At 42.7% G+C, this 23,861-nt stretch overlaps 1 protein-coding gene across 2 annotated transcripts in view; it reads right to left on the bottom strand.

The window, feature by feature from the left end:
• Positions 1–262: 262 nt before the first annotated feature.
• POT1 (protection of telomeres 1) overlaps positions 263–23,861 on the bottom strand; it is a 640,429-nt gene continuing 616,830 nt past the window's right edge. For both annotated transcript variants that reach the window (XM_053716650.1, XM_053716651.1), the window contains one exon: positions 263–813. In XM_053716650.1, coding sequence (XP_053572625.1) covers positions 701–813 — 113 coding nt within the window. In that variant the 3' untranslated portion in view covers positions 263–700. The remainder of the gene's footprint in view (positions 814–23,861) is intronic.

The raw sequence follows: 23,861 nt of genomic DNA, 5'->3' as shown, positions 1-23,861 counted from the left end.
AAAGAACGCTTAATCTAAAACATGAAAATAGGGCTGAATATGATGGATAAAATTTCCTGCCATTCATCATTTACATGTCCCTTTAACCCAATACAAAACTAAATCTACTAAAACACTTTTTACGTAGCATCTTAGTGAGTATGAAAAGATATCTAATTTACAAGCATTCCTGTCTGAATGGATTAGAACAATATTTACATAGGAGTCATTGTTGATGTCATCTATCTTATTGCTAAAAAACTGTACACAATTTTCGCATCAGTCATTTCCACAGATTTACAATTTATAAATATTGAAAGTGTTATAATCAGACTAGATTATACATTGTTCATCATTTCTTATTCAGTAAAGACTTCATCACTTACAGATGTATTAGCTCATCTTTAACTATGCACTTAACGTGAGGCTGCTAAGTAGTTGCTGAGAAGTGCTGCTGTAAAAAGACAGTTCCAATTCCCAAAAATAGAAAAAAAGCTGAACATTACTGCTCTAAATGATACTTTAACATTATTACACTGCTAGAGCCCTGATGCATTTATGCAAACATTATTACTGTATTCAGCACCAAGTAAATCATGTGTAAAATAAAGATGTATATTAGCAATAGCATGCAACAGTGAACAATCATGCAGACAATGAAATCAGCAATAGAAGTGCATTTTTCATGATATTGGCAAATAGAAATAAGTAAATTAGAAATTCAAATATCTTTTTCTGCCACTATAGTGTCAAAAATTTCATAGCAAATCTTCTCGTTTTCTCCATTTGTTGAATTATATGACCGGATGCAGCATTCCAACCATGGATAATCACCTAAAAAAAATGGAATGAAGTTAAAAATAAATACATGCTCTACTATCATTTAAATGTCTAAATAGTGAGCAAAATTAGTAGAAAAAAAAGGAAAAGAGGAATAGGCAAATATCTTTAGAACAAGTTTTAAAAAAATAGTTAATAGTACAAAGTCAATTTACTTTCTTTTATAGAAAAACTCCAAACCAAAACAAGCCACTAACAAATATTTTGTTCTAGTTATGATAACTGTGGAAAAATAGCTAATAACCAATTTGACTATTCAGTCCCTAATGGTTTTAGCAAATGCCATGTATACTGGGTTGTAAATTGTGTGTGTGTTGTATGAGAGTGTGGTTTGTGTGTGTTGTATGAGAGAGTGTGTGTTGTATGAGAGTGTGTAATGTGTGTGTGTGGTATGAAACTGCTGTGTGTGTTGTATTAGAGTGTGTGATGTGTGTATGCATGAAGGATAGAACATAAAAAATAGTTTAAACTGGAAGAATAAATCCACACTTTAAAGGTGGGTACTTCTTCTTGAGCTTAGCCACAGTCACAAAGATCACAAATTTATTGTAACTCAATAAGTAGCCTCTATCCTTTAATTTCACCGACTGGAAGGACAAATAAGTAATTCAACCACTTACATTAGTCGATTTTTAAATAGAGCAAAACAGCAAAGATTCTTAATTGTTAATTGAACTCTGAAAGAAACCATAATTCCAGCACTAGTATTCTGGGAGGAAACTATCTTTAGAAAAGATCCTCATATTAAAAAAAATACATAAGATAGAACACATTGAAGGAAATCTAGATCTAAAATCAACTAATTGTGTGCAAAGACCACAAACGGTCTAAAAATAAAAAACAAAATTTATGCTTACCTGATAAATTTATTTCTCTTGTGGTGTATCCAGTCCACGGGTTCATCCATTACTTGTGGGATATTCTCCTTCCCAACAGGAAGCTGCAAGAGGACACCCACAGCAGAGTTGTCTATATAGCTCCTCCCCTAACTGCCACCCCCAGTCATTCGACCGAAGACAAGCAAGAAAAAAAAGGAGAAACTATAGGGTGCAGTGGTGACTGTAGTTTAAAAATAAAAAAAACACCTGCCTTAAAATGACAGGGCGGGCCGTGGACTGGATACACCACAAGAGAAATAAATTTATCAGGTAAGCATAAATTTTGTTTTCTCTTGTAAAGGTGTATCCAGTCCACGGGTTCATCCATTACTTGTGGAATACCAATACCAAAGCTTTAGGACACGGATGAAGGGAGGGACAAGGCTTAAACGGAAGGCACCACTGCCTGTAAGACCTTTCTCCCAAAAATAGCCTCAGAAGAAGCAAAAGTATAAAATTTATAGAATTTAGAAAAAGTATGAAGCGAAGACCAAGTCGCCGCGTTACAAATCTGTTCAACAAAGGCCTCATGTTTAAAAGCCCATGTGGAAGCTACTGCTCTAGTAGAATGAGCTGTAATTCTTTCAGGAGGCTGCTGGCCAGCAGTCTCATAAGCTAAGCGTATTATACTTCTTAGCCAAAAAGAAAGAGAAGTTGCCGAAGCCTTTTGGCCTCTCCTCTGTCCAGAGTAGACAACAAACAAAGCAGATGTTTGACGAAAATCCTTCGTAGCTTGTAAATAAAACTTTAAAGCACGAACCACATCAAGATTGTGTAATAGACGTTCCTTCTTTGAAGAAGGATTAGGACATAGTGAAGGAACAACAATCTCCTGATTGATATTCTTATTAGATACCACCTTAGGAAGAAACCCAGGTTTGGTACGTAACACTACCTTATCTGCATGGAAAATCAGATAAGGGAAATCACATTGTAAAGCAGATAACTCCGAAACTCTTCGAGCCGAGGAGATAGCTACTAAAAACAGAACTTTCCAAGATAAAAGCTTAATATCTATGGAATGCAAAGGTTCAAATGGAACCCCTTGAAGAACTTTAAGAACTAAATTTAAACTCCATGGCGGAGCAACAGGTTTAAACACAGGCTTGATTCTAACTAAAGACTGACAAAACGCCTGAACGTCTGGAACCTCAGCCAGACGTTTGTGCAAAAGGACAGAGCAGAAATCTGTCCCTTTAAGGAACTAGCTGACAAACCCTTCTCCAATCCTTCTTGGAGAAAAGATAATATCCTAGGAATCCTGACCTTACTCCATGAGTAACCCTTGGATTCACACCAATGAAGATATTTACACCATATCTTATGATAGATTTTTCTGGTGACAGGCTTTCGAGCCTGAATTAAGGTATCAATGACCGATTCGGAAAAACCACGCTTTGATAGAATCAAGCGTTCAATCTCCAAGTAGTCAGACGTAGAGAAATTAGATTTGGATGTTTCAAGGGACCTTGAAGTAGAAGGTCCTGCCTTAGCGGCAGAGTCCATGGTGGAAAGGATGACATGTCCACCAGATCTGCATACCAAGTCCTGCGTGGCCACGCAGGGGCTATCAAGATCACCGAAGCTCTCTCCTGCTTGATCTTGGCAATCAGACGAGGGAGCAGAGGAAACGGTGGAAACACATAAGCCAGGCTGAAGGACCAGGGCGCTGCTAGAGCATCTATCAGCGCTGCCTTGGGAACCCTGGACCTGGACCCGTAACAAGGAAGCTTGGCGTTCTGACGAGACGCCATGAGATCCAGTTCTGGTTTGCCCCAAAGTTGGATCAACTGGGAAAATACCTCCGGATGGAGCTCCCACTCCCCCGGATGAAAAGTCTGCTGACTTAGAAAATCCGCCTCCCAGTTCTCTACTCCTGGGATATGGATAGCTGAGAGATGGCAAGAGAGAACCTCTGCCCATAGAATTATCTTTGAAACCTCCAACATTGCCAGGGGGCTCCTTGTTCCCCCCTGATGGTTGATATAGGCTACAGTCGTGATGTTGTCCGACTGAAATCTGATGAACCTGACCGCAGCTAGCTGAGGCCAAGCCTGAAGAGCATTGAATATCGCTCTTAGTTCCAGAATGTTTATCAGAAGGAGGGCCTCCTCCTGAGTCCACGAACCCTGAGCCTTCAGGGAGTTCCAGACTGCACCCAGCCCAGAAGGCTGGCATCTGTCGTTACTATAGTCCATTCTGGCCTGCGGAAACTCATTCCCTTGGATAGATTGACCCGAGATAGCCACCAGAGAAGAGAATCCCTGGTCTCTTGATCCAGATTTAGTAGAGGGGACAAATCTGTGTAATCCCCATTCCACTGATTGAGCATGCAAAGTTGCAGTGGTCTGAGATGTAGGCAGGCAAACGGAACAATGTCCATTGCCTCTACCATTAATCCAATTACCTCCATACACTGAGCCACTGACGGATGAGAAATGGAATAAAGAGCACGGCAGGAAGATAGAAGTTTTGACAACCTGACCTCTGTCAGATAAATCTTAATTTCTACTGAATCTATCAGAGTTCCTAGGAAGGAAACTCTTGTGAGAGGTGAGAGAGAACTCTTTCCTTTGTTCACCTTAAACCCGTGAGACCTTAGGAATGCCAGAACAATGTCCGTATGGGACCTGGCGATTTGAAAAGTTGACGCCTGTATCAGGATGTCGTCTAGGTAAGGGGCTACTGCTATACCCTGCGGTCTTAGAACCGCCAGAAGGGACCCTAGAACCTTCGTAAAGATTCTTGGTGCCGTGGCTAACCCAAAGGGAAGAGCCACAAACTGGTAATGCCTGTCTAGGAAGGCGAACCTGAGAAACTGATGATGATCCCTGTGTATCGGAATATGTAGATAAGCATCCTTTAAATCCACGGTAGTCATATATTGACCCACCTGAATCATAGGTAGGATGGTTCGAATAGTCTCCATCTTGAAGGATGGGACCCTGAGAAATTTGTTAAGGATCTTGAGATCCAAGATTGGTCTGAAAGTTCCCTCTTTCTTGGGAACTATAAACAGATTTGAATAGAAGCCCTGCCCCTGTTCCTCCTTTGGAACTGGGTAGATCACTCCCATAACTAGTAGGTCTTGAACGCGATGTAAGAATGCCTCTCTCTTTATCTGGTTTGCAGATAATTGTGAGAGATGAAATCTCCCCTTTGGAGATGAAGCTTTGAAATCCAGAAGATTTTCAATCTCCAGAGCCCAGGGATCCTGGACGTCTCTTGCCCAAGCCTGGGTGAAGAGAGAAAGTCTGCCCCCCACTAGATCCGGTCCCGGATCGGGGGCTACTCCTTCATGCTGTCTTAGAGGCAGCAGCAGGCTTTTTGGCCTGTTTCCCCTTGTTCCAAGCCTGGTTAGGTCTCCAGACTAGCTTGGACTGGGCAAAATTTCCCTCTTGTTTTGTAGAAGAGGAAGATGAAGCTGCGCCACTCTTGAAGTTTCGAAAGGAATGAAAATTAGTCTGTTTGGTCCTTAACTTGTTGGACCTATCCTGGGGAAGGGCGTGGCCTTTTCCTCCAGTAATATCAGAAATGATCTCCTTCAGTCCAGGCCCAAATAGGGTCTGCCCTTTGAAGGGGATTTTGAGAAGTTAAGACTTTGAAGTGACATCAGCTGACCAGGATTTAAGCCATAGCGCCCTACGTGCCTGAATGGCAAAACCTGAATTTTTAGCCGTTAGCTTGGTTAAATGAAAAACGGCGTCAGAAATAAATGAATTGGCTAACTTAAGAGCTTTAAGCCTGTTAAGGATATCATCCAACGGGGTCTCTACCTTTAAAGCCTCCTCCAGAGACTCGAACCAGAAAGCCGTTGCAGCAGTGACTGGGGCAATGCATGCAAGAGGCTGGAGAATAAAACCTTGTTGTATAAAGATTTTCTTAAGGAAACCCTCTAATTTCTTATCCATAGGATCTAGGAAAGCACAACTGTCCTCGACAGGAATAGTTGTACGCTTAGCTAGGGTAGAGACTGCTCCCTCCACCTTAGGGACCGTCTGCCACAAGTCCCGTGTAGCGGCATCTATAGGAAACATTTTCTTAAAAGCAGGAGGGGGAGAGAACGGCACACCTGGTCTATCCCATTCCTTAGTAATAATTTCTGAAAACCTCTTAGGGATTGGAAAAACATCAGTGTAAACAGGCACTGCAAAGTATTTGTCCATTATACACAATTTCTCTGGGACTACAATGGTGTCACAGTCATCCAGAGTCGCTAAAACCTCCCTGAGCAACACGCGGAGGTGTTCAAGCTTAAATTTAAATGCTGTCATTTCAGAGTCAGACTGAAGTAATGCCTTCCCTGAATCAGAGAAGTCACCCACAGATAGAAGCTCTCCTGCTTCAACTTCTGCACATTGTGAGGGTATATCAGACATAGCTACTAAAGCGTCAGACTGCTCTGTATTTGTTCTAGCCCCAGAGCTGTCTCGCTTTCCTTGTAACCCTGGCAGTTTGGACAATACCTCAGTGAGGGTATGATTCATAACTGCCGCCATGTCTTGTAGAGTAAACGCATTGGACGTGCTAGATGTACTTGGCGTCCCTTGAGTTATAGGTTCTGACACGAGAGCTAGATGGCATAACCTCCCTTTTGTCAGTCTCAGAAACCTCAGGTAATAAATCTTTAAAAGCCATAATATGGTCTTTATAACTTATAGAAAGGTCAGTGCATTTGGTACACATTCTAAGAGGGGGTTCCACAATGGCTTCTAAACATAATGAACAAGGAGTTTCCTCTATGTCAGACATGTTTAACAGACTAGTAATGAGACCAGCAAGCTTGGATAACACTTTAATAAATGTGAAAAAAACAATAATAAAAAACGGTACTGTGCCTTTAAGAGAAAAAACTACCACATAAACTGCAAAACAGTAAAAAAAAAGTAGTAAACTCTACAAAGTTTTTACAGTGTGTATAAGGGACTAAAGCAGCATTGCACCCACTTGCAAATGGATGATTAACCCCTCAGGCCCAAAAACGAATTAGAAAAACTTAAAACCTGTTAACAAACAGTCAAACACACTGCCACAGCCCTGCTGTGGCTCCTACCTGCCCTTAAAAACGATTTTTGCAGGAACAAAACCCTCTATAGAGGTCCTATAAGCCAGAGGACTCCTTCAGGGAAGCTGGATGTCTTAGACTGAAAACGAAAATAGGCCCCTCCCACCATGCACTCAAAGTCAGAGGGCTTTAAAAAAGTACTCCTAGGAGTAATCTAACAAGCCATGTGGAAATTAGGCCCCAAATAAAGATTTATCACCCTCAGAGAAAAAACGTTTTTATTTATAAATCATGCAAACGTTTTTACACTAAGTAATATAGGTTTTAACATGAATATTATCCCTTTTTGCAAGCATGATCCCAGTTGTTGTTAAATCACTGTATCAGGCTTACCTTAAATATACCAGGCACTGTCAGCATTTTCTAGACCTTATCATCTCTCTAGAAAAAAATATACTGAACATACCTCAAAGCAGGCAATCTGCAGACCGTCCCCCCAACTGAAGTTTTCTTTCCATACTCTTCAGTTATGTGTGAGAACAGCAATGGACCTTAGTTACAAACCGCTAAGATCATCAAACCTCCAGGCAGAAGTCTTCTTTGAATTTCTGCCTGAGAGTAAAAACAGTACAACGCCGGTACCGTTTAAAAATAAACTTTTGATTGAAGGTAAAAACTACACTAAGTCACCACATCTCTCTTGATACTTCCTTTCTTGTCGAGAGCTGCAAGAGAATGACTGGGGGTGGCAGTTAGGGGAGGAGCTATATAGACAGCTCTGCTGTGGGTGTCCTCTTGCAGCTTCCTGTTGGGAAGGAGAATATCCCACAAGTAATGGATGAACCCGTGGACTGGATACACCTTTACAAGAGAAATAAAATTTTTTTTAAAAAACAAATCAAACATTTAAGAAGCTTTCAGCCTATTTCAGACACTCCCAAAGAAAATGAAAATCAGACAAGATGGTTCTATGTTTTGAAAATCTAATAGATCTATTCACAGTGAAACCTATTTTTTTAAAGCTGACAGGAATTTGGAATCTGAGTTTATTGTTAATTTTACCTTAGTTGGTAAAACTCCCAAATTAAACTATAAACAACCAAAGTAGGGGGCACATATAAAAAAATAATTAATAATAATATAGACAAATACACAATATATTATGCAAATAAGCTTAGAACAGATATAATCTTCATATAGAAAAAACTGTTTCTGTAATTTTGTGATGATTGTCCCTAAAATAGGGTCAGATCTATGCACTATTCACAATGTATGGGAACCTTCACAGTTGCATATGATAATGGCTGCTCTCCTCCTCTCAGATGATCCAGGGCAAAATTAAAAAGTGAAACAAAAAACAAAGAGGCGCCTCATGTGTAGATCAACCAAACACTAATGCGGTGTATGAAGAAGCGAAAGCCAAAAGGGTACTCACATTTGGCAATAGCACACAAGTGTGCTTGTAGTGGCAGGCTGATATTTCTCAGTTTATCACCTCACCCTCTTTCCTGGTATTTATGGTGCGGGCTGGATCCCAGACTGAATGCAAGGCTCACATCGATAAGGCACTCCAAAGGGAAGAATTAAGGTGCTAGCACTTTGCTTACATTTAAAAAAGATTTTATTTAAAAACAGAAGTAGTTAGTGGAATAGGGGTATTCAAGTTTTACCCCCTATCTGCAACACGTTTCTCGGCTATAGCAAACGTTTCATCAGGCATCTAGCACCTTACACAGTTCAGTATTATTTAAATCTATTGTGAACCAATGAACAAACATACCGCCCATTTGGGGGCGTATTGAAAACACATGTTAGTAATGAGACCATAATGATTTGTTCCTGTCTTACCAAAGCATCAACACATAATATCAAAACATGACATCTTCCTAAACACATATTTCAAAACCTCATCTATGAACAAGTGGATTAATATATATACAATCTTTTAAAGAACAAATTTGTTCCCATATAATTTTTAGAGCCCATGTCGATGTTACCAGGCAGCCTATATCTTATTTGGTGTATACCACATGGTTCTAATAGTCTTCCAATATTTGTGTAATAGGATAATAAAATATTCTCTCTTACCTTGATATTTTTTATATGTATGTCATTTTGCTGCTCATTAGATGTGTGCGAGTGGTCTATAAGGTGTTTTGACCAAATTATTTGGCACGACGTAAGTACTTATTTGTAAGCTCTTGTTTGTATATTGTCTCCTTTTCAGTGGATGCGCATACTGAAAATCATTGCGCTGCAATTGAGGGCACCTTTTAGATGAAAACTGTTCGTGACCGTTCCAGTTCCTTACGGCTACGTGTAATGTCCTAAAATACGCCTACATCAGCATACCTCGTGACTATATACCTGTTATATCCCACAGATCTAGGGATGATTTCCAATGGAGTGATACTAAAATAATTATTATTACCACTAAGTTGGATGGTGCTGTGTCTGGACACACTCTGCTAGATTACGAGTCTTGCATTAGCCTTAAAAAGTAGCGTTGAGAGGTCCCAACGCTGCTTTTTAACGCCCGCTGGTATTACGAGTCTGGCAGGTACAGGTGTACCGCTCACTTTTTTCCCACGACTCGAGCATACTACAAATCCAATTACGTCAATTGCGTATCCTATCTTTTCAATGGGAGTTGCATAACGCCGGTATTACGAGTCTTGGAAAAAGTGAGTGGTACAGCCTCTCCTGTCAAAACTGATACCGCATTTAAAAGTAAGTAGTTAAGAGTTTTATGGGCTAACGCCGTAATATAAAACTCTTAACTAAAGTGCTAAAAAGTACACTAACACCCATAAACTACCCATTAACCCCTAAACCGAGGCCCCCCCCGCACATCGCAAACACTGAAATAAATTTTTAACCCCTAATCTGCCGACTGGACATCGCCGCCACTGTAAATAAATATATTAACCCCTAAACCACCGCACTCCTGCATCGCAAACACTAGTTACATTTTATTAACCCCTAATCTGCCGTCCCTAACATCGCTGACATCTACCTACATTTATTAACCCCTAATCTGCCGCCCCCAACGTTGCCGCTACTATATTAAATGTATTAACCCCTAAACCTAAGTCTAACCCTAACACCCCCCTAACTTAAATATAATTTAAAATAATCGAAAAAAATTACTACAATTAAATAAATTATTCCTATTTAAAACTAAATACTTACCTATAAAATAAACCATAAGATAGCTACAATATAACTAATAATTACATTGTAGCTATCTCAGGGTTTATTTTTATTTTACAGGCAACTTTGTATTTATTTTAACTAGGTACAAAAGTTATTAAATAGTTATTAACTATTTAATAACTTCCTAGTTAAAATAAGAACAAATTTACCTGTAAAATAAACCCTAACCTAAGTTACAATTACACCTAACACTACAATTAAATAAATTACCTAAATTAACTACAATTAATTACAATTAAATTAAATAAACTAAAGTATGAACCCCCCCCACTAAATTACAGAAAATAATAAAATAATTACAAGAGTTTTAAACTAATTACACCTAATCTAATCCCCCTAATAAAATAAAAAAGCCCCCCAAAATAATAAAAATCCCTACCCTATACTAAATTACAAATAGCCATTAAAAGGGCCTTTTGCGGGGCATTGCCCTAAAGTAATCAGCTCTTTTACCCCCAACATTAAAACCCACCACCCACACACCCAACCCTACTCTAAAACCCACCCAATCCCCCCTTAATAAAACCTAACACTAACCCCTTGAAGATCACCCTACCTTGAGACGTCTTCATCCGATCTGGGCAGAAGAGGACCTCCAGACGGGCAGAAGTCTTCATCCAGACGGCATCTTCTATCTTCATCCATCCGGAGCGGAGCGGGTCCATCTTCAAGCCATCCGATGTGGAGCATTATCTTCCATCCGACGAGTAACACTAAATGACGGTACCTTTAAGTGCCGTCATCCAAGATGGCGTCCCTTCAATTCCGATTGGCTGATAGAATTCTATCAGCCAATCGGAATTAAGGTAGAAAAAATCGTATTGGCTGATGCAATCAGCCAATAGGATTGAAGTTCAATCCTATTGGCTGATCCAATCAGCCAATAGGATTGAGCTGGCATTCTATTGGCTGTTTGTAATGACGGCGGGCTGGATATCGGCCCTGTTTTGGAACTACGCTCAACCCGCTAGGAGCTGCGGTAATTGTTGGCTTCACTGGAGAACTGCGACACTGGGATACGGACTTGTACGGAGGATTACACAGGGTTAAGAGGAGAATGATCCGTTGCCGCTATATTGGGCCTCAGCCACATATGACCGTTTGCCGGGTGAGTTTTATTTCCCAATAAATAATGCAGTGTATGTGTTTGGAGCTGCAGAAGGGGACGCCTTGCATATGAGTTTTAATTTCAATGATTTCCCCTGTAGTGTTGCGTTTAATACTTTTGGTACCGTGAGTGATGTAGTTGCACATATGGCAACGGGTTTTGTTGAATCTATATGTTCCTATCTTATTCTTATTGTCAAACAAAACACCTTTTTTGTGTATGCTATGTATGTTTTTCTTTTTAGATACCACCACCTTGCTGGGAGCTAGCTTTTGCATTACGGTAGGCGCTCTTCTGAATATAAGTTTGGGGTTATTTTCTAAATTGTTCTTTTTAAAAAAATTTTTTTTTATTTATTTCCAACAACGCGTACAGGCATACCAAATTACATGTCATTGCACTACGCAAGTATCATACACTGTGTAAAGAGATAAAAAAAAAAAGACGCATTTAGGCAGATGATAATATTAGGCAACTTTTGCTGGAATCTCACATCTATAATATAGCTGCACGCATCGCTGGGGTTTTTACATTTTAAACACAAAAACACAACAAAAACTAAACAATATTAATCTAACACAAGTTAAAACTAGTACCCTCTCCTGTTAGAGTAGTTGTCATCCTGTATAGCAGTTATGGACACATATACCTATTCAAGTTTTTAAGTTTTACGTTGAATTTCAGTGTCTTTGGAATATTAGACTGGGGGAGATACTATATGGTGTACAAAATGGAGTCTGGGATTAAATAAACAATTACAGAGGATGGCAAATCTTTAGGGGAATCCCTGCATACTACACAAGAAGCCTGAAAATTGTCACCAAACCTAAATGATCCCAAGAGTAGGCACAGGCCCTTTATATAAAAGATATTATGTAGTGGATGACTGAGGGTTAGTTCTAGCGAGATACACTAGTGTTAATATGTACCATCCCTTCACCACAGGATATACCACACCACATTTCCAAAACAGAGTACTGTTTCTGTCCATTAATTCCCACAAGGCTGAGAAGTTATGGAAGTATTTCCAGACCTGGTACTTTATGATCTGTTGTATATTGAAACGAAGATTAACAGATGTGTAATAAAGGGGTAGAGTCAGTCATGTGGACATACACATAGTCAAAGGAATAATTTGGGTTATTTAGCTATGTCCCAGGAGAGTTATAGTGCAAAAGTTTTTCCTGCACATATGCAGCGTGGGAAACCCAGGCGTGACTTACAAGTAATTGAGAATGCAAGTATGCTACAGTTGTTATAAGGGAACCTCAGTGCTATGTTGTAGATATCCAATCTCTAATAATGTGTACTTAAAAAGGCTTCATAGGATTGGATATTTCAGTGAATTTAAATGTGTTGGTGGGGTTGCATCTTGTCTTTTAAATCTTCAATGTTAAAGGTTACCGCATCTAAGGTAGATTTGTAAATGCGATGAGCAGGTGGATGTTTTCTATTGTAATAAGCTGCATAAAATCTAGCATATTAAAACACTGCTTATACTATATATATATATATATATATATATATATATATATATATATATATATATATTATTACATCAGGAGAGTAAGTACTGAAAAGAAAAAAAAAACAATAAAACAATGGACCCTCAAACTACAAACTTGGTCAATTTATCCTGCACAGTTCTACAGCAGTTTGGGGGGGGGGGATCGCCCTGCCATTTTATTAGAAAATGTGCTGGTGCAAGCTGACCCAATATCCAGAAAGGGCTTGAATACCTACAATAACCAGTATCAGCCACAAGAAAAAGTCCCGGCATCACAAGGGGTGAGTTATTCCGACTGTGAAGTTTATCCAACTCCTGCACAGGTTGTCGTTAGCTGTAGTACATGTGCTAGAAGATAAAAATGTGATGTAATGGAGCCAATAACAAACACAAGAACATCAACAGTGCCAACAACAATAGAAAGGGGTAGACAAATAAAATGTGTCCGGCTGCTTTAGAGAGGGGTCATATGTGTCTTTGAGGAAAGCATCCAGAGACGCTTCCATACGTGCGCCTCTCAGCCGACCCCCGTCACGGTATGGAGCCTCAGCCTTCTCTTCCTTAGGGTCGTCCCCAAGATCCGTTGATGCAAATATGTATAGCGACAATCCAGGGCGTTGGGCAAGAAAATCCAGGTGGTTGGTAAACAGTGAGCTGGCAGGTCCGTAAACGGCTCCGTTTCAGATGTGAGCTGTTGCTGAGTCACCAATAGCAGCAAGTCTCTGGTGGTATTTTGCTGTGTGACTGATATACAGCTCGGGAGATTGTGGTCTTTAGTGGATGGTAGTGTGGAGAATAATTGCCAGAGTCATGCTGCAATTTAGATTCAGCCATTGTGACACTTACCACCACCTCCTCAATAACTGTGAGGGGTCCTGTCAGGGTTTTTTCCCTGTTTTGTTTGCCATGTGCTGCTGGCAGCCATTTTACTCACCTCTCTTCCTGACTATGGTGCATTGTGGGGGATGCTGCTCATTTCCTGCACTTCCTTTTATGGCCAGAATGGTATGCATCCTCCGTGTGAGACAGGATGCAGTCTCAGAATTGTGATGTCATCACTTATTATTTAAAGGGCCTCTGTTCAGTATGCTTTGCCTTTGCGTTGTCTCAGACCTGTTTGTGAGAGTTCCTGTGTATTACCTGGCTGCCTGACGTCCTTCCTGGTTCCTGATCCCTGGCTTGTTCCTGACTCTACTGTTTTCCTTGTTGCTGATTCCGGCTCGTCTGACTATTTGCTTTGGCTCCTGACTCGGCTTGTCTGACTACCAGCTCTGGTTTTGACTCCTGGCTTGTTATTTGACTTGTGGATTTTTATTATTTTTTGCTATTAATAAAATTGTGATTATTTTTGCACTTCTCGTCTCAGTCTGATTCCTGGCACCCTGACATTACGCAAAGGCCATGAATCCTGATGGTGCTAACAATCCACCTTTACCTGCCATCATTTCCAGGATGGATGTACAGGATCACTGCTTGGATCAATTTGCAGTAGTCCTGCTGACTCGCACTGCACATTTGGACCAAAGTGTCCGCAAGTTATGGCTGCTCCTGTTTCCGCTGCTGCACCTATGCCTACCAGGAGCATGTCCGGTTCTGCACCTCTACCTCAGCGATATGGAGGCAATCTTATTCAGTGCAGAGGGGTTTTGAACCAGGTGGGCATTTACTTTGAGATATTACCTCAGGCGTTTCTCTCTGACAGAGCTAAGGTGGGATTTCTCATCTCGTTACTCTCTGACACAGCTCTTGCCTGGGCTAATCTCTTGTGGGAGACAAATAAACCTGTGATTTCAAATTACCCTGAATTTGTGGCCTCCTTTCGAAGGGTATTTGATGTTCCGGCTCGCTCCTCCTCTGCTGCTAAACGACTCATGTCCATTCAGCAAGGTACAAGATCTGTTGCTCAGTATGCTATTGAGTTCCACAGGCTTGCCGCAGAGGTAGGTTGGAACAATGAAGCCCTTGTTGCTGCCTTCTTTCATGGGCTCTCTGATGCGATTAAAGACGAAGTTGCTGCCAGAGATTTACCAGAGGATCTCGAGGCATTGGTGTCTTTTTTTAACCTAATTGACAGACTCAGAGAGAGGCCCTCTTTCAAGGAGTGCTTGCGGAAGCCTCCTGTTCCGTTGTCTCCTACATGTTCGTTCCCACCCATGCCTCCTGGTCCCGAGTCACCAGGTACTGCTGAGCCGATGCAGTTGGGATTCACGCGTCTCTCCGCGGCGGAGAAGGCCTTTAGGAGGAGGGAGGGGCTCTGCCTCTATTGTGGGTTACAGGGCCACTTTTTTAAGTCTTGTCCTACACGGCCGGGAAACGCTCACACCTAAGGTCCTGTCGGGGGCAGACCTTGGGTGGTTTATCCTCGTCCCCGGAACCGCTTAAGGAGAATCCTTTGGTCACGATTGTCCTTTCCTGGGTGGACTCCTCCATAGTCACTCTGGCTCTTGTTGACTCCGGTGCTGCCGGCTATTTCATTGACAGTGCTTTTGTATCAAAGCACTCCATTCCTGTTTTGCCTCGGTCCGTTCCGCTTGCTATTGAGGCCATTGATGGCAGGCCCCTTCAGCCCGCACTCGTTACTCACGAAACTGCTCCGTTGTCCAGGGCTGTTGGGGCTCTCCATTTTGAAACCCTCTAGTTCCAGGTGATAAACTCTCCGCATTTTCCGGTTGTTCTGGGTTATCCCTGGCTCCAAAAGCACAATCCCAGTCTCGACTGGCGCAGGTCCGAAATTTTGTCGTGGTACCAGCAATGTATGTCCACTTGTCTTCGGAAACCAGTTAAAGTCTTGTGCACTTCTTCTGTCTCTCAATTGCCAGAGGAGTACCGAGAGTTCCTAGACGTTTTTGACAAGCTGCGTGCCGGTACGTTGCCTCCTCAACGGTCTTACGATTGTGCCATAGACCTGCAACCCGGTGCCATTCCTCCTCGGGGCCGGGTGTACCCTCTGTCTGTTGCAGAGAATTGTGCTATGGAGGAGTATGTTGCCGATGCTCTGTCGATGCTCATTACGGAACTCTTTGACCGCCTCAAGGGAGCTACGGTCTTTACTAAACTTGATTTGAGAGGAGCGTACAATCTCGTTAGGATTAAGGAGGGCCACGAATGGAAAACAGCATTTAACACCAGAAGCGGGCATTATGAGTATCTTGTAATGCCCTTTGGCCTATGTAATGCTCCTACTGTTTTTCAGGAATTTATTAATGATGTCCTACGAGATATGTTGCAACAGTGTGTTGTGGTGTACTTAGACGACATCCTCATACACTCACCCATACTTGAGGCTCATCGTTCTGATGTTACACGGGTTCTTCAGAGACTATGTGAGAACAGCCTGTTCTGTAAACTCGAGAAATGTGAGTTCCATCAGACTCAAGTAACCTTCCTAGGTTATGTTATCTCCGTTGCAGGGTTCTCCATGGATCCTGACAAGTTATCTGCAGTTCTGCAGTGGCCTCGCCCAGTTGGTCTTCGGTCTATTCAACGTTTTTTGGGGTTCGCCAATTACTATAGATAGTTTATTAAAAACTTTTCTTCCTTGGTCAAACCTATCACAGACATGACCCGTAAATAGAATGATCCACTCCATTGGTCACCTACTGCCATTAATGCCTTTGATAGTCTTAAGATTGCCTTTGCTGCCGCTCCAATTCTGGCCCATCCTAACCCTGTCCTACCTTTCGTTCTTGAGGTCGATGTGTCTGAGACTGGAGTAGGTGCCCTCTTGTCTCAACGTCCTATGCCTGACGGTTCCTTGCATCCGTGCGGTTTCTTCTCTAACAAATTGTCTCCAGCGGAGTGCAATTATGAAATTGGCAACAGGGAATTACTGGCCATAATTTTGGCACTCAAGGAATGGAGGCATCTTCTCGAGGGTACTAGCGTGCCAGTGCTCATTGTTACTGACCACAAGAATTTAACTTATCTATCTGAAGCAAAATGTTTGTCGCCCCGACAGGCCAGATGGGCGCTATTTTTGTCTTAGTTTAATTATGTGGTCTCCTACCTGCCTGGTAGTAAGAATGTTAGGGCTGATGCCCTCTCTCGACAATTTTCGCCTCTGTCCAAGGAGGAGTCTGTACCTACTCCTGCTATACCTCCTGACCATATTTTGGCTACCATACATACTAATTTGACTTCTCCCTTGGGGGAAGAGATCCTGGCTGCACAAACTAATGCACCTCCTGAGAAACATAGTGGTAAGTGTTTTGTTCCTGAGAATCTTCGAACTAAACTTTTGCACATGTACCACTATCCTAAAGCCGCAGGTCACCCAGGCAAGAACCAAATTATTTGGTCTGTCACTCGACAATTCTGGTGGCCTGGTCTTCATTCTGATATTGCTGCGTATGTTGTCTCCTGCTCAGTTTGTGCACAGAATAAGACTCCTCAACGTCTTCCTGTGGGTCTTCTTCAACCTATTGCTAATGGTGAGCGTCCTTGGACACATCTTTCCATGGACTTCATTGTTGAGCTCCCTGTTTCCAATGGCAATACTGTTATCCTTATGGTGGTTGACCATTTTTCTAAAATGTCACTTTGCATTCCCTTGATGAAGCTGCCTACCGCTCAGGAGTTTGCTGCAATTTTTGCCCGGGAGGTCTTCCGTTTACATGGGTTACCCAAGGAGATAGTGTCGGACCGGGGTAGCCAGTTTGTCTCCAGATTTTGGCATTCCTTTTGTGCTCAAATGGGGATCCAGCTTTCCTTCTCCTCGGCATATCACCCTCAATCCAATGGGGCTGCGGAACGGTCTAATCAAGCTCTGGAACAGTTCCTCCGTTGCTATGTCTCAGATCACCACAATAATTGGTCTGAACTGTTACCTTGGGCAGAGTTTGCTCGTAATAGTGCTATTAATGCTTCCTCCAAGTTATCCCCGTTCATGGCGAATTATGGGTTTCAACCGTCCTTGTTGCCCCGATTCATTCATGTCTCATGGTATTCCGGCTTTGGAGGAGCATCTCCGGCAACTCCGTTCCACGTGGGTGCAGATTCAGGATTGCCTTCCTCGTTCTATGCAGCGCCAAAAGTTCCAGGCTGATCGTAGGCGTCTGCCCGCACCTTCCTACCAGGTTGGTGAGAGAGTTTGGCTGTCTTCCCGCAACTTGAACCTTTGTGTGCCTTCCAATAAATTGGCTCCCCGTTATGTTGGTACTTTTCGAATACTCCGACGGGTTAATCCTGTGGCCTACACTCTTGACCTTCCTCCTGCTATGCGCATCTCCAATGTTTTTCATGTCTCCCTCTTGAAACCATTGGTTTGTAATCGGTTTACTACTGTGTTGCCTCGTCCCCGTCCTATCTTTGTTGACAACCATGAGGAGTATGAGGTCAGCAGCATTATTGACTCTTGTATGTCCAGGGGCCGTGTACAGTATTTGGTTCACTGGAGGGGCTACAGTCCAGAGGAGCGTTCTTGGGTTCCCTCCTCTGATGTTCATGCTCCCGCCCTCCTCCGTGCCTTCCATACCCGTTTCCCCAATAAGCCTTTTGTCCTTCCGCGGGGGAGGGGTCGTTGAGGGGAGGGTACTGTCAGGGTTTTTTCCCTGTTTTGTTTGCCATGTGCTGCTGGCAGCAATTTTACTCACCTCTCTTCGTGACTATGGTGCATTGCGGGGGATGCTGCTCATTTCCTGCACTTCCTTTTATGGCCAGACTGGTATGCATCATCTGTGTGAGACAGGATGTAGTCTCAGAATTGTGATGTCATCACTTATTATTAAAGGGCCTCTGTTCAGTATGCTTTGCCTTTGCGTTGTCTCAGACCTGCTTGTGTGAGTTCCTGTGTATTACCTGGCTGCCTGACGTCCTTCCTGGTTCCTGATCCCTGGCTTGTTCCTGACTCTGGCTCGTCTGACTATTCGCTTTGGCTCCTGACTCGGCTCGTCTGACTACCAGCTCTGGTTTTGACTCCTGGCTTGTTATTTGACTTGTGTACTTTTTATTATTTTTTGCTATTAATAAAGGTGTGATTATTTTTACCCTTCTCGTCTTAGTCTGATTCCTGGCACCCTGACAAGTCCTTCTTCCCTAGTTTTGTTTGTGGAACCGTGAACCACGAACGTTGGGTTCCATAACTGTGTCCACAGCGGCTGTCCCCTCATTCTCTCCTTATGCTCTATCTGATGTGCCTCAGGAGTCATGCAAGCATAATCGCAGAAGGACTCGGCTGGGCGGCGCCATTTTGAAACCGAGCGTGGGGGATACTCGACCCGAGTTTCGGCTAGTAGGTTTTGCAGGGTAGATTCTAGCTTGTTTAACGCTGGTAAAAGTAAGTCCTGTAGGTCAATTAGAATGTCTCTGTTTCGAGGTTCTGTGTCAGCAGGGGAGGTCTCCATGCTTGTATCTATCTCCAGCTATGCTACGTACAACGCGTGTCACAGCTCTCTCCTTCTCTATACTTTTCCGTCGTTCCGGGGGCCAAGAGTTGTGAAGCTTGATCCTTGTAAATGCCCGAACAGCTGAAACTGTTAAGGGCTAGCAGGATTGCAAATAATTGATCCTGGGATAGTGAAAAAAAATATTGGTCTTAAAGGGACAGTATACTGTAAAATAGTTTTTCCCTTAATGTGTTTACAATTGCTTTATTTACCAACTGCAGAGTAAAAAATATATGAAAATTAGATTTTTAAGGTTTATTTGTGTATATTAAAGCTCTGATTTTGTGTTTTGAAGCCACAACCTAATAAAATGGGTTGAGCTTGTAGATATAATCAGATCTCATTACTGTATCACATTGTGTTCATATACCTGCTTCTTTATCTTAAAAACAATCACCAGTACTTTGAGAGAACAATGGAAAAACAAAATTTATGCTTACCTGATAAATTCATTTCTCCTGTAGTGTGGTCAGTCCACGGGTCATCATTACTTCTGGGATATTATCTCCTCCCCTACAGGAAGTGCAAGAGGATACACCCAGCAGAGCTGCTATATAGCTCCTCCCCTCTACGTCACCTCCAGTCATTCGACCAAAGGACCAACGAGAAAGGAGAAGCCCAAGGGTGTAGTGGTGACTGGAGTATAATCCAAAAAATTTTAAGCCTGCCATAAAAAACAGGGCGGGCCGTGGACTGACCACACTACAGGAGAAATGAATTTATCAGGTAAGCATAAATTTTGTTTTCTCCTGTTAAGTGTGGTCAGTCCACGGGTCATCATTACTTCTGGGATACCAATACCAAAGCAAAAGTACACGGATGACGGGAGGGACAGGCAGGCTCTTTATACGGAGGGAACCACTGCCTGAAGAACCTTTCTCCCAAAAACAGCCTCCGAAGAAGCAAAAGTGTCAAATTTGTAAAATTTGGAAAAAGTATGAAGAGAAGACCAAGTTGCAGCCTTGCAAATCTGTTCAACAGAAGCCTCATTCTTAAAGGCCCAAGTGGAAGCCACAGCTCTAGTAGAATGAGCTGTAATTCTTTCAGGAGGCTGCTGTCCAGCAGTCTCATAGGCTAATCGTATTATGCTACGAAGCCAAAAGGAGAGAGAGGTAGCCGAAGCTTTTTGACCTCTCTTCTGACCAGAATAAACGACAAACAGGGAAGACGTTTGACGAAAATCCTTAGTTGCCTGTAGATAAAATTTCAGGGCACGGACTACATCTAGATTGTGTAGCAGACGTTCCTTCTTCGAGGAAGGATTAGGACACAAAGATGGAACAACAATCTCCTGATTGATATTCCTGTTAGTGACCACCTTAGGTAGGAACCCAGGTTTAGTACGCAGAACTACCTTGTCTGAATGAAAAATCAGATAAGGAGAATCACAATGTAAGGCAGATAACTCAGAAACTCTTCGAGCCGAAGAAATGGCCATTAAAAACAGAACTTTCCAAGATAACAACTTGATATCAATGGAATGAAGGGGTTCAAACGGAACACCCTGTAAAACATTAAGAACTAAGTTCAAACTCCATGGCGGAGCAACAGTTTTAAACACAGGCTTGATCCTAGCTAAAGCCTGACAAAAAGCTTGAACGTCCGGAACTTCTGACAGACGTTTGTGTAAAAGAATGGACAGAGCTGAAATCTGTCCCTTTAAAGAACTAGCAGATAACCCCTTTTCTAAACCTTCTTGTAGAAAAGACAATATCCTTGGAATTCTAACCTTACTCCATGAGTAACTCTTGGATTCGCACCAATATAAGTATTTACGCCATATTTTATGGTAAATCCTTCTGGTAACAGGCTTCCTAGCCTGTATTAAGGTATCAATAACTGGCTCAGAAAAACCACGTTTTGATAAAATCAAGCGTTCAATTTCCAAGCAGTCAGCTTCAGAGAAGTTAGATTTTGATGTTTGAATGGACCCTGGATCAGAAGGTCCTGTTTCAGAGGTAGAGACCAAGGCGGACAGGATGACATGTCCACTAGATCTGCATACCAAGTCCTGCGTGGCCATGCAGGTGCTATTAGAATCACTGATGCTCTCTCCTGTTTGATTCTGGCAATCAATCGAGGAAGCATCGGGAAGGGTGGAAACACATAAGCCATCCCGAAGGTCCAAGGTGCTGTCAAAGCATCTATCAGAACCGCTCCCGGATCCCTTGATCTGGACCCGTAGCGAGGAAGCTTGGCGTTCTGACGAGACGCCATGAGATCTATCTCTGGTTTGCCCCAACGTCGAAGTATCTGGGCAAAGACCTCCGGATGAAGTTCCCACTCCCCCGGATGAAAAGTCTGACGACTTAAGAAATCCGCCTCCCAGTTCTCCACTCCCGGGATGTGGATTGCAGACAGGTGGCAAGAGTGAGACTCTGCCCAGCGAATTATCTTTGATACTTCCATCATTGCTAGGGAGCTTCTTGTCCCTCCCTGATGGTTGATGTAAGCTACAGTCGTGATGTTGTCCGACTGAAACCTGATGAACCCCCGAGTTGTTAACTGGGGCCAAGCCAGAAGGGCATTGAGAACTGCTCTCAATTCCAGAATGTTTATTGGAAGGAGACTCTCCTCCTGATTCCATAGTCCCTGAGCCTTCAGAGAATTCCAGACAGCACCCCAACCTAGAAGGCTGGCGTCTGTTGTTACAATTGTCCAGTCTGGCCTGCTGAATGGCATTCCCCTGGACAGGTGTGGCCGATAAAGCCACCATAGAAGAGAATTTCTGGTCTCTTGATTCAGATTCAGAGTGGGGGACAAATCTGAGTAATCCCCATTTCACTGACTTAGCATGCACAATTGCAGCGGTCTGAGATGTAGGCGTGCAAAAGGTACTATGTCCATTGCCGCTACCATTAAGCCGATCACCTCCATGCATTGAGCTACTGACGGGTGTTGAATGGAATGAAGGACCCGGCATGCATTTTGAAGCTTTGTTAACCTGTCTTCTGTCAGGTAAATCTTCGTTTCTACAGAATCTATCAGAGTCCCCAAGAAGGGAACTCTTGTGAGTGGAAAGAGAGAACTCTTCTTTTCGTTCACCTTCCATCCATGCGACCTTAGAAATGCCAGTACTAACTCTGTATGAGACTTGGCAGTTTGAAAGCTTGAAGCTTGTATCAGAATGTCGTCTAGGTACGGAGCTACCGAAATTCCTCGCGGTCTTAGTACCGCCAGAAGAGTACCCATAACCTTTGTGAAGATTCTTGGAGCTGTAGCCAATCCAAATGGAAGAGCTACAAACTGGTAATGCCTGTCTAGAAAGGCAAACCTTAGATACCGGTAATGATTTCTGTGAATCGGTATGTGAAGGTAAGCATCCTTTAAATCCACTGTGGTCATGTACTGACCCTCTTGGATCATGGGCAAAATTGTTCGAATCGTTTCCATCTTGAACGATGGAACTCTTAGGAATTTGTTTAGGATCTTTAAACCCAAGATTGGCCTGAAAGTTCCCTCTTTTTTGGGAACTACAAACAGATTTGAGTAAAACCCTTGTCCTTGTTCCGACCGCGGAACTGGATGGATCACTCCCATTAATAAAAGATCTTGTACGCAGTGTAGGAACGCTTCTTTCTTTATTTGGTTTGTTGACAACCTTGACAGATGAAATCTCCCTCTTGGGGGAGAGGATTTGAAGTCCAGAAGGTATCCCTGAGATATGATCTCTAACGCCCAGGGATCCTGAACATCTCTTGCCCAAGCCTGGGCGAAGAGAGAAAGTCTGCCCCCTACTAGATCCGGTCCCAGATCGGGGGCCCTCGATTCATGCTGTCTTAGGGGCAGCAGCAGGTTTCCTGGCCTGCTTGCCCTTGTTCCAGGACTGGTTAGGTTTCCAGCCTTGTCTGTAGCGAGCAACAGCTCCTTCCTGTTTTGGTGCAGAGGAAGCTGATGCTGTTCCTGTTTTAAAATTACGAAAGGAACGAAAATTAGACTGTCTAGCCCTAGGTTTGGCTTTGTCCTGAGGCAGGGCATGGCCTTTACCTCCTGTAATGTCAGCGATAATCTCCTTCAACCCGGGCCCGAATAAGGTCTGCCCTTTGAAAGGTATATTAAGCAATTTAGATTTAGAAGTAACATCAGCTGACCAGGATTTAAGCCACAGCGCTCTGCGTGCCTGAATGGCAAATCCGGAATTCTTAGCCGTAAGTTTAGTTAAATGTACTACGGCATCTGAAATAAATGAGTTAGCTAACTTAAGGGTTCTAAGTTTGAGTGTAATCTCATCTAGTGTAGATGATTCAAGTGTCTCTTCCAGAGACTCAAACCAAAATGCTGCTGCAGCCGTGACAGGCGCAATACATGCAAGAGGTTGCAATATAAAACCTTGTTGAACAAACATTTTCTTAAGGTAACCCTCTAATATTTTATCCATTGGATCTGAAAAGGCACAGCTATCCACCACCGGGATAGTGGTACGCTTAGCCAAAGTAGAAACTGCTCCCTCCACCTTAGGGACCGTTTGCCATAAGTCCCGTGTGGTGGCGTCTATTGGAAACATTTTTCTAAATATCGGAGGAGGTGAGAACGGCACACCGGGCCTATCCCACTCCTTAGTAACAATTTCAGTAAGTCTCTTAGGTATAGGAAAAACATCAGTACTCGCCGGTACCGCAAAATATTTATCCAACCTACACATTTTCTCTGGTATTGCAACTGTGTTACAATCATTCAGAGCCGCTAACACCTCCCCTAGTAATACACGGAGGTTTTCCAGCTTAAATTTAAAATTTGAAATATCTGAATCCAATCTGTTTGGATCAGAACCGTCACCCACAGAATGAAGTTCTCCGTCCTCATGTTCTGCCGCCTGTGACGCAGTGTCTGACATGGCCCTAATATTATCAGCGCACTCTGTTCTCACCCCAGAGTGATCACGCTTGCCTCTAAGTTCTGGTAATTTAGCCAAAACTTCAGTCATGACAGTAGCCATATCCTGTAA

The sequence above is a fragment of the Bombina bombina genome, chromosome 6 (genome assembly GCF_027579735.1).
Source record: "Bombina bombina isolate aBomBom1 chromosome 6, aBomBom1.pri, whole genome shotgun sequence".
In the NCBI taxonomy this organism is placed as follows: Eukaryota; Metazoa; Chordata; class Amphibia; order Anura; family Bombinatoridae; genus Bombina; species Bombina bombina.
The sequence above is the reverse complement of the archived record's forward strand: the minus strand, read 5'-3'. Positions and strand labels throughout refer to the sequence as shown.